The following is a 10,672-nucleotide window of genomic DNA, read 5'->3' as shown; positions in this document are numbered from 1 at the left end:
AAAAAAAAAAACACACACACAAAAACAGCAGGACAATATTAACAAACACAAAAATCGAAGTAAATAAATCAATATTAAAAAAAATCCAGTGTCATAGATCATTTGGTACCCACACAATAAAATGTAAATTATATAAAAGCAATTTGAATTGGGACAATGGAATTAATATTACTTTATTTTAACTCTTTACTCTGCTTTTCATATAAAGATGAATCTTAAGGGGTTGCTTCAGGAATTCCCTAAAAAAATGTGGTGTCACAATGCGGTGTGAATATTGGATTTCCCCTCCTCAAACAGAAGCATGTTTGTCTACAGCAGAATGCCACGTCCTTAGAGGCCAAAGTTCAATTTGAGTTGCCTGAAAGGCAGTGAAATAAAGTGTCCTGCTTGTGTTTAGGCATAAGCAGGAACAAACAGAGAGAAAGGCTTGCTTTAAGATAAAACTTTGGGAAATGTGAGCGCTCTACCTGTACTGATGTGTTTGATCATGATGCTCCACAGCCTTGGACACCTCCAACACCATGGTGAAGATGCAGGTATTTGAGCTACTTGCTGCCCTAACCGTGTTCTCCACGGATGGATACCGCCTGGCCCTAGATGCCCTGGACCACTACAAGGCAAGCAGATTTAGAAACAGGAATTGTTGAAATGTTAAGTTGCTGTGGAACTAGCCTCACGTGATCCTACATTACCAGTCTGAGCAATAAATTAATTAATAATCTCCTCTAGTGGTGGGCTGCATGCCTAATTGTTGCCGAATCACAATTCCTTAATGATAATGAACTGCTTACTTACACTGACTTTGGTTTCCCCTTCAGGGCGTGAAGACACAGCAGTATCGCTTCAGTGTGATCATGAATGAGCTGCAGGCCACAGATAACATCCCTTACATGGTCACACTCCTCAGTGTCATCAACGCCCTCATCTTCGGGACAGATGACCTCAGGCAGAGAGATAAGATGAGAAAGGAGTTTATTGGTAGGCTCTCTATTTAGCAATCAGTCAGGAGACTAGAGTCCCACCATAAGCAAGGTCACACTGTGGTACATTGTTAGCACAACAGTGTTTCCCCTCTGTGCTGAAAGTGAATGCAGAGGGGAAAGCAGGCCATTGGTAGGAGCTCTGTTACAAATATCTCTGTCACTGGGTCTGACTGAGAATAGGTCTAAAGTCCTGATTATAACTTTGACAAAATGTCTCAGAACTAAGTCAGTCTCAAGTGTAGGAAGCTCTATATGTTCATGCAGTTTACAACATACCTAGTGACAATCAAAGGTTTTAGTTTAAGCTACATTAATTAAATCACCCTGAGCTAATGTGACTTGATGATAGCTATGTGAGAAAGTGAGCCATCTGAATGAAACCTCTAGCCAACCATACATGTGTACATATAGTCGGATCAAAATCCAACTGGTGAAATTTCCTCATGCGGTGTGGCCAAAAGCAAGAAAGAAACAAGCAATTCTGTGGATATGGTTGTAAACATAGCATGTAGGGGCTAGCAGGCTAACAACACCAGCCTACAAAGTTGTAAATTAAACAGAATTTTATCAAAGATTTTACTCGTCATCATTAACCTCAGTCTCTCTCCCTACAGTCACTGCTAATAGGCTGCATGACCCCCCTCCAAAGTTCTTTTAAAATTCCACCCACCAGCTTGGACCAATCAGCTGTTTGATTGGCCACTCCTCTTTTGTGATTGCCCACCTGTGTCTTCCTCCCAAATCCCCAAAACTAACATATGCCAATGTTAGGAGACATGTGACTCTTTTTTTCAACCAACTTTCTTACCATCTGATAATTGAGTGCTGTGATAAGACATTCAGGGCTGTTTTGTTGTTGTCTTGCAGGGCTTCAGTTGCTTGATATTTTGCCAAAGTTAAGGTGAGCTTTCCTTTTGTTATTCAGAATTGATGTTGTCCTCATCTCTGTTTCAGATGTTATACAATAAATGTATTATGACTTTAGAGGTTAAAGTCCATAATAGCTGTAAGTAGAGCAGGGCTTTTAGGAAAAGACGTGTGCAGTATGTGCCCATTAATAACAGTAATTTGAGCAAAGGTCCTGTCAATGTTTTTGAAAAGATAAAAATGGCATTCCAGCAGTGATCTGTGCGTGTGTGGTGCACAGGGAGCAGGAGGATGAAGACTTGATTATTCAGTGTGAAGCTTTTGAAGAGGCTATGGCTGAAGATGAGGAGGAGCTGCTGCGAATGTATGGAGGCACTGATATGAGTAATCACCTGGAGGTTTTCACCACACTCTTCAATGAGGTGAGGACTGACTGGCTTTGTCATCTAAGAACTAAGACAGTCCAGTAAATTGGAGACTCATATTTTATTGTCTTTATTGCGTTACATTTTTGTGGAGCTGGCACATATCCCCAGTTTATGTGTGCGCAGGTGAGCAGCTATCCTGCCTCTCTCCAGCTGCTGTCCATTCTGCAGACGTTACTGGTTCTGGGACCGAGCCGCTCTGATATCTGGCAGGCTCTGGAAACCATCACTAATAGAGCCATACTGTTGGCCCAGGACTGTGAGTCAGCACTGACACAACAGTACATGTACTTCAGGTCAACACTCTGAAGAGGCTAATGGCCTCCTCAATAATTAATGAGTGATTATCCAGAAAAACAGATAGCAGCAATGCACTAGAGGCAGCAGATGACAGGATGTCTGAAAGCTGCTGTTTTAGTGAGAGAAGTAGTTTTCACTGGAGTACATCTTGTGTGCATGTGTGTTGGTTTGTATTTGTACTTCAGCTCAGATGGAGTCCTGTGAGAGGATCATGCAGCGGCTGATGTTCTCAAAAGGCAAGAGCTGGGACGGTCATCATGAAGTGGACGGCCAGCGAATGAAAGTAGACAAGGCTGTGCAGACTGACCTGGATCAACAGGACAAAGAGACAATAGACAAAAATACAGCATCCCCTCAAAAGCCACTCTGTGCCTCACCTCCACCCCCTCTACCCCCTGGTATGCCTGGGCTCCAACCTTTAAACCTTTGTCCGCCGCCTCCGCCACCTCCTCCACCCCCATTGCTACCTGTAATGTTTAGTGGCCCCCCTCCACCTCCTCCCTTGCCTGGAATGCCACCTCTGCCACCACCAGTTCCCTGTGGTCCAGGTATGCCTCCTCCACCACCTCCACCACCCCTACAAGGGATGGGAGTTGGACCTCCGCCACCCCCTCCTTTACCTGGTATGCCGCCTCCTCCCCCAGGTATGATAGTGGCTCAGACCAGTCAGGTCCTGGGGTGCAGCACACCCGCAAAGACAAGCCGATGTCCCTCCCTGAGAATGAAGAAGCTCAACTGGCAGAAGCTTCGTGCTGTTACTGGTGAGTGAGAAGGCCTTGCCTTGTACTTGTACTTGTACATGTGTAATGACAAAGTTGAATCTAATCTAAATACTTTCGACATCAATCTGTCATTTAACTTATGAAGCAAACTCTGGCTTGAGTGTGTAAAGCTGACTTGTGCTAATGCTAAAGCACTCAGTCTTTTTCTATTTGTAAAGAAAAGCTTGCCTATCAAAATATTATTCACAGAAGGAACATGAAATGGCTGTGAGCCACGGTGGGATGTTGGTACAAAATGGAGTCACATGAGCTCATGGGAGGTTACTGTCTTCCTCCACACACAGATGCTCAGTCCATGTGGGCCTCAGTTCAGAAAGAGCCTCCTCCTCGGGAGCCGGACTACAGCAGTATTGAGCAGTTGTTCTGTCTCCCAGTGACCAAAGACAAAGACAAGGGGTCAGCTGCTCCTGTCAAGAAGGAGCCAAAAGAGGTGTGCGTTGTCACCGCTCCCACTGCTCCTCAGAGCTGCAGCGCTCAGAACAAAGGCACCTAATTATCACAACTGAATAATCAGACACATCTTTTTTTTTTTTCTATAGATTACATTCATTGATCCAAAGAAAAGCCTGAATGTGAATATATTTCTAAAGCAGTTCAAATGGTGAGAAATTACACATTACAGTATTTTTATAGAATTTGGCTTATTTTCACAGCTCAACATTTTTCATTTTCTTTGTCCAGCACAAGTGAGGATTTTGTATCCATGATTCAGAACGGGGACCGTAGTCGTTTTGATGTAGAGGTGCTAAAGCAGCTGCTAAAGCTCCTACCAGAAAAGCATGAGGTTAGAAAACTTCTGCATCACCATTAAGATTAGCCACATTTATCTGCCAATTAATGGCCTCCACTTAAAATAACATTGTAAGTCATTGTCTGTGCCTTGGTGTAGATTGAAAATTTAAAGTCTTTCCAAGGAGAAAAGGACAAGCTGTCAAATGTCGACCGCTTCTACACTGCCCTCCTGACTGTGCCGTGGTAACTTTCTATCCCAGTTCTGTTTTAACTGTTAATTATGTGTGTGCTTATCTCTAATGTTTTCAGTCCAGTGCATGTCAGCATTTTTAGCTCTATATTAACTTTTGTTTTCTGGCTTGTCTCCCCAGTTATCATTTGAGGATTGAGTGTATGTTGTTGTGTGAGGAGACCTCCTCAGTACTGGACATGCTCAGTCCTAAAGTCAAGCTGGTTGAGGAGGCCTGCCAGTGTAAGTAAAGCCAAGTCCTTCTACTCTGCTTTCCTGAAATAAGGCTTTTGCTCTCATGCTTTCTGGTCATTTATAATCAAATTAACACAATGTAACAAATTTCTCAGCTCTCAGAACGAGTACACTCATGCCCAGTTTCTGCAGGCTCATCCTTGATGTTGGAAATTTTCTCAACTATGTAAGAAACTTTTTGTCTCGTATATCTTATGCTGACATTTTGACGGGCCTTTCTAATCATTGGTCTGCTTCCAGGGAAGTCACACGGGGAATGCAGAAGGGTTCAAGATCAGTTCTCTGCTCAAGCTCACAGAGACCAAGGCCAACAAGAGCCGCATTACACTGCTTCACCACATCCTGGAGGTAAACTCACTCGCTCACAGCTGTCAGCCCCCCACTCCTCGGTCATGAACATGTTTAATTACCCCATTTTGTGACTTTTCTTGCAAAGGAAGCGGAGGCAAAACACCCAGAGCTATTGGCACTGCCAGAGGATATAGAGATCTGTGAAAAAGCAGCAGGGTACAGAAACCTTTTACATCTCCACAAGCTTGTGTTCTACTCTCTCAAATGGCTGTAAGTGGATCTATAACAGACACATAACCTGTTTTACACTTGGTCCTCAGAGTTAAACTGGATTCTGTCCAGTCAGAAGCCAGCTCCTTACTAAAACGACTGAACGAGACAGCCAGGAAGGTCTCCAACTCTGTGGATGAGGTGAAAGAGCAATATGCAAAAGCTCTTGAGGTAAGAGGATGACCTCTGCTTTGTCTGCAAACAGTCAATATGGGTTACTCAGTAATAGTTTTGGCAGCCAGCTCCACATTCCAAATGCCTTTGTTTTCTCTTTTTAAGGAAGGACAGGAGGCATGCCGAGTATTAAATGAAAGGTTCACTGAGATCGAGAAGAAGAGGAGTGAGCTGGCTGTCTACTTATGTGAAGATGCTAATCAGCTGTCACTTGAGGAACTCTTCGGAACCATCAGGACATTCCGAGAACTTTTCATCAAGTCGCTGAAGGTTAGGGAGATACTTTGTTGATGTTGGCCATTTTGACTATGCGTATAGTTTCCCTCTTGTTTATAGGGGTGCTGCTGTCTTTGGATCATGACTGTCGTACATTTGGCACTGAGTGACAGCTCTTTTATAACAGGAAAACAAAACCATGAAAGAGCAGGCAGCCAAGGCAGAGAAGAGAAAGAAGCAGCTGGCAGAGGAAGAGTCCAAGAGACAGAGGGGAGAGAATGGGAAAATTAGTAAGTAGTGAAAACCCTCTGTTACTCACTGTACCAGAAATTCCTATCAAAGATGTGATTTGAATGGTGTGTATTTTAAGCCTTCTTTTTACCCTGCTTTTACCAGTCAGGAAAGGCATTGTGCCACAGAATGATGGCTGCATTATCGACCACCTCCTGGCGGATATCAGGAAAGGTTTCAGCCTAAGAAAGACCAGGCCCAGGTGCGATTCGGAAAGCCTCCCTTCTAGTGAAATACATAGGGATACCAGCGCGCCTGGTAAGGACAAGAGACTGTGGCCTCCATCCGCAGTTCTAGTTCCGCTCCTGAGCTACAGCACAGCCTTGCTGCTTTATCTAAGCTTCTTCTTTTATGCTTAAACACCATTCATGTCTCCCTAAACTAGCTACATCACTTTGCTGCTTTGTTGAGCTACTTTAGCCTTTAGTTAAATGGAGTTTTTTTTTTTTTGTCATGCATCTTTGTGCATTTTTAAAAATCACCATTTTACATATATTTACCATTCGCATCATTACTATCAACTTCTCCCCCTCAGAATCAAGTGTGAAGCCTGTAGACGAAGAAGCCGCAAACATGGCCACCAGTTCCGCTCCCACCAAACCTCAGACAGAGGCTCACCAGGCCAGCGCAGGCGAAGTGAACGGCTTCATCAGCCCATCAGAAGAGACTCCACCAGCACAGAAAACAGTGCCAGACGCAGCAGCTGTATCTCCCAGAACACCCCCAGGAAAACCAGCCATTGTGACGGAGGCACCCCTAGAGAGACCTGTGTCACTGCAGGTGGAGCAACACCTGGAGAAACCTGCAGTATCATCCCTAAGTATGATGCCTCCTCAGGTTGACAGGGAACATCAACCGTGTCTCAGCACAAATGGCTTTTCATTAGATTCAGCTGAGACCAGCATCCTCAGCCCATTTTCTCCCTCAGATTCTGACCTGCTAGATGCTGTGTTAGACAGCACTTCCAGCCTGGTACCAGAGAAGCTGCTGCCTGAGGAGCCAATAGATATTAGTGTGAATGTTCAGATCAAGAAAAGCCATTTATCTAATACAGACACTGATGTGATGCAGAGTAGTGAAAGCCATATAATGGAAGATGGGAAAGGTGGAACTAGTAATAAAATAAGCCCTTTAACAGAGACTGTAAGAGAAGAGAAGGGCAGAGAAGAACCAGAATGCACTGTTGCTCAAACGTCCAGCCAAGATGAGATTGTGAGTCACAAAGAGTCGAACCTTAAAAGCAGTCTGACCAAACTCGGTGAGTGCATCGAGGTGTGTGACATCCCAGATGGACTCAAATTAGAAGAGCCGTCGTCAGTGTCTGAAGCAGTGCTTCCATCTCTTAAGCCTGAACCAAAGAAATGGAAGAGTCTCTTTAAACGAAGCAAAAAGAAGAGTAATCAAGGTAATCCATCTATTCAGTTAAATAAAGATCATGTTTGGAATACTAGTTTCTTGGTGTGTCTTAAAGGGAAATCCTTATTTGTTTTATTTATTCCTGCATTTTGGATTTTATGTATGGGCTATTTTAGTAAATATTCAAAGTGTTTTGCATGATTACATGCAATTTATGAAAGAGCATGTTATGCAGTGATTTTGTAGATTTAATATTGAATGAATTTAATCGATGGTCAGTTTGTTTGAATGCTCTGTTTTCCATTCTGACTCTCTGAAACACAAGGCAACAGTGGGAAAGGACACACTAAACATAAAACAAGCTGTGTGTTGCAGTGAGGTAGGTCAAGTCGATGTGATAGCAAACAGTAAGCAGGACCGTCATCTTGATGAGCTCAGTCACCGTCGAAGCTTTGTTCCAAATAACGTGTCATTTGTTGGTCTAACTGGAATCTGGATTTCATTTGTCTGTGTTGTCCAGCTTTTAACACTTGCTAACAATTTTCCAATTCAGAACCTATCAGGCCAAATTCTTAACAGCATTTGAGCCAATGCACAGCTCTTGAGGTGTTTCTAATTTACATCAGACCTGAGGGAAACTAGTCCTGAAAGTGCTAATAATGTACAGCAGTTAATCAGTGGTTAAGCAAAGTAACCACGTTTCAGCGCTCAACCAGCCTTGCAGTTTGTGAAATCATTGTGGACTGAGTTGTTTCATGAAAGCTGTCACTTTTGTGTCTTTTCTCTTTCCATATTTTCTTGTTCATCCCCTAAATCTGCAACTGGGACTGTTTTACTACTAACACAGTCTCGTGTGCATCCTGTAAACTGTGCTTTGTTAATCTGACTGTGATGAAAGATACTGCATTTGATGTAAATGTATTAAAAATGTTTTATCGCAAAACACCACATTTAAAACATTTTAAAATAGACTTAGTAATCCTTGCAAGTTAAACAATTGTGCATAGATTTCTCTGCCAAGAGCTTTTGAGGCAACAACTGTCCAGCTGTGTATGTATTAACTTGCAATGGTATAAAAAAAAATTTAAATATCATTGATTCTGTCTATTCATTTTAGTTTCTGTTTCCCTAGGTGTCTCCAGAAAAAGAAAATCAAGAGGAAAAAGAAAATGTTAATTTCACACAGGCGTTCTGAACTGGAAGAATACGGTATATTTTATTCTGTGGAGCTACATGAACATTGACTGGTTTAAAAGGATGAAGTCTTCCTTTTGCAATGAGGTGTTTCTTCAGATGAAGAGTACACATGGCTGTAAACATGATACATTAATATAAATTAATTATAGTGTTTTTGTACTTTTTGAACTGTTCCAAAAAGTTGCTTTATATGTTTTGTATAATTGTTGTAATATTCAGTGAATGTGTTTTGCTATAATATATAATTTATCTTTAAGCACCCATGGAAAGAAATAGTGTTTGGTGCAATATAATATGACGTTTAACTCGTAACAATTGTTTGGAATAATGTCTTAATTTCTTTATATATTATCGAGCTGATCTTAAACAGGAACTACTGGGGCAGTATATAACCAACTGTAACGTAACTTTATATTTTAATAAAAGTGAATTTACTGTTCAGCTGCTCGTTTTTAATCAACAGAGGTAATGAGGAAATCATTCAATTTGAAAAGCCACATCATGCAGGCTACAGTGGATAATAGGCTTTTAGGAATTGACGGCCATGCACCCCGGTGATTTTTGTGTATTGTTTCTTGAAGATTGTGTCAGCTCAGTGCTACAGCAGCCTGGAAACAACTTCCCTGAGCACAGCCACGCACTTGTGTGCGTCTGGCTCTGACATCATAGGCTCTGAAGTTACTGATATGCCAACACTACGCTTAGAGACAGTGTAGTCTGCTTGAGACAGACAGCCTAGAGCCACCGCCATCATGTCGCTCACCTGGTCGGGAAAAGATCACAAAAGCACAAATCAACCGGCCACGACTGGACAGAAGCGCTCGCGCAGTGACGTGGGGAACAAAGTGACGGTGGTGCTCGGTGCGCAGTGGGGGGATGAGGGCAAAGGAAAAGTCGTTGATTTATTGGCAACCGAGGCTGACGTTGTCTGCAGATGTCAGGTAAATTTTTGGATTTGTGATTTGTGCTATTTCACTGGGGTGTGTTCTTGAATTATTGCTGAACGACACTTTGTGTTACTTGGATACCTCACAATGGAATCTGACATTTACCGAAGGGCTGGTGAAGCGCCAACAACTGCACAGAGTGAGAACACTTACACCGCAGTGATTTCATCCTTTTTGACTATGACAGCAAACAATTTTGAGTACTACTGTAGGCTCACCACCGTGCACCCAAGGACTTCAGTCACGAAATACGGGAAGTGTGGTCGTTCAACTCAAATTTAAAGCATTTTACAGAGGTAGAAAGCCAAATGTCTTTCTGTTTTTTTGCATAAGCAAGTGCAATTTAGCTCCATCTAAACCTGGTGTAAAGTTGCTCTGACCAAACTGATCACAAAAAGACTGCAAAAGAAAAGACAGAATTTCAGATAGTTTGTAATAAAACAATCCCAGACAGGTCAGGCACATAACACACTGGTCAGAAAACAGAGGTCACTCCAGAAGCTGGACCCACAGTGAAACCTGCCAACAGTTGCTGTGTTGTACTTTCTCCACTGACAGGACTAGCGCACGGCATTCTGGAGGCTTGAGAGCTGCACCCGCTCAGAGCAGGGTCAAATTCTCAGGGTAGTTTGATATGTGAGAAGGGCAGCTCTTAGCCAGGGAGCCAGAGTGGACCATCCACAAGCCAAACCTGTTGAAATAAGTGCTGGAAAAGCTTAGTGAATAGGGAAGAGGGGGCTTTATCGCTGTCTCAAAGATAAGACATCAAACTAAATCATCATCAGTACATTGACGGTATCTCATGGTCATTATGTTCTCTGCTTTAATTTATAGGGGGGCAACAATGCAGGGCATACAGTGGTTGTGGATGGCAAGGAGTACGACTTCCACCTTCTCCCTAGTGGAATCATCAACCCCAAGAGCATATCACTCATTGGTAAAGGTTTTAATCTTCAGAGCTTATAGAGACAGCATCATATTACTCCTCAGTCTGTCAACTCAATTTTGCTCTTGTAGGTAATGGAGTGGTCATTCATCTACCTGGCTTGTTTGAGGAAGGTGATAAAAATGAAAAGAAAGGTATTCTAAAAAAAATACACTTTACACCTACAGTAGGCTAATGTACTGGTGTAAATGAAGATTAGCTTGTTCTCATATTGATGTGATTTCTGCTCTCTAACCAGGACTCAAAGGCTGGGACAAGAGACTAATTGTCTCAGACAGGGCGCACCTTGGTATGTGTAGTTTATGCAACAGTTTACATAAGTATAATCAGTAAAAATGAAATAAAAAATCTAATATTTTCTGTCTCTCCACAGTGTTTGATTTCTACCAGGTTGTAGATGGCTTCCAGGAA

At 42.5% G+C, this 10,672-nt stretch overlaps 2 protein-coding genes and 1 long non-coding RNA gene across 12 annotated transcripts in view; 2 read left to right on the top strand and 1 right to left on the bottom strand.

Moving 5' to 3' along the window:
• Positions 1–868, bottom strand: part of LOC109968342 (uncharacterized) — a 5,436-nt gene extending 4,568 nt beyond the window's left edge. For both annotated transcript variants that reach the window (XR_002276085.1, XR_002276084.1), the window contains exons 1-2: positions 796–868; positions 468–610 (exon numbers count right to left, since the gene is read on the bottom strand). This is a non-coding gene — a long non-coding RNA (uncharacterized LOC109968342). The remainder of the gene's footprint in view (positions 1–467; positions 611–795) is intronic.
• Positions 1–8,807, top strand: part of LOC109968339 (inverted formin 2) — a 13,622-nt gene extending 4,815 nt beyond the window's left edge. The window contains exons 3-23 of one of the 9 annotated variants that reach the window (XM_020614533.1): positions 502–617; positions 819–978; positions 1,851–1,884; positions 2,131–2,272; positions 2,402–2,534; positions 2,761–3,336; positions 3,642–3,787; positions 3,897–3,958; positions 4,039–4,141; positions 4,247–4,332; positions 4,461–4,561; positions 4,669–4,739; positions 4,814–4,921; positions 5,010–5,080; positions 5,185–5,305; positions 5,414–5,578; positions 5,712–5,814; positions 5,921–6,073; positions 6,351–7,220; positions 7,497–7,550; positions 8,304–8,807. In XM_020614533.1, coding sequence (XP_020470189.1) covers positions 502–617; positions 819–978; positions 1,851–1,884; positions 2,131–2,272; positions 2,402–2,534; positions 2,761–3,336; positions 3,642–3,787; positions 3,897–3,958; positions 4,039–4,141; positions 4,247–4,332; positions 4,461–4,561; positions 4,669–4,739; positions 4,814–4,921; positions 5,010–5,080; positions 5,185–5,305; positions 5,414–5,578; positions 5,712–5,814; positions 5,921–6,073; positions 6,351–7,220; positions 7,497–7,549 — 3,374 coding nt within the window. In that variant the 3' untranslated portion in view covers position 7,550; positions 8,304–8,807. The other 8 variants (XM_020614534.1, XM_020614535.1, XM_020614536.1 and 5 more) reach the window with 8 other exon arrangements.
• A 78-nt stretch (positions 8,808–8,885) lies between these two features.
• adss1 (adenylosuccinate synthase 1) overlaps positions 8,886–10,672 on the top strand; it is a 5,969-nt gene continuing 4,182 nt past the window's right edge. The window contains exons 1-5 of the mRNA XM_020614543.1: positions 8,886–9,309; positions 10,150–10,252; positions 10,333–10,395; positions 10,500–10,550; positions 10,635–10,672. The exon at positions 10,635–10,672 is cut by the window's right edge and continues 62 nt beyond it. Coding sequence (XP_020470199.1) covers positions 9,121–9,309; positions 10,150–10,252; positions 10,333–10,395; positions 10,500–10,550; positions 10,635–10,672 — 444 coding nt within the window. The 5' untranslated portion in view covers positions 8,886–9,120. The remainder of the gene's footprint in view (positions 9,310–10,149; positions 10,253–10,332; positions 10,396–10,499; positions 10,551–10,634) is intronic.

Source organism: Monopterus albus, unplaced genomic scaffold (assembly GCF_001952655.1).
Source record: "Monopterus albus unplaced genomic scaffold, M_albus_1.0 scaffold147.1, whole genome shotgun sequence".
NCBI classification, from domain to species: domain Eukaryota; kingdom Metazoa; phylum Chordata; class Actinopteri; order Synbranchiformes; family Synbranchidae; genus Monopterus; species Monopterus albus.
The sequence above is the reverse complement of the archived record's forward strand: the minus strand, read 5'-3'. Positions and strand labels throughout refer to the sequence as shown.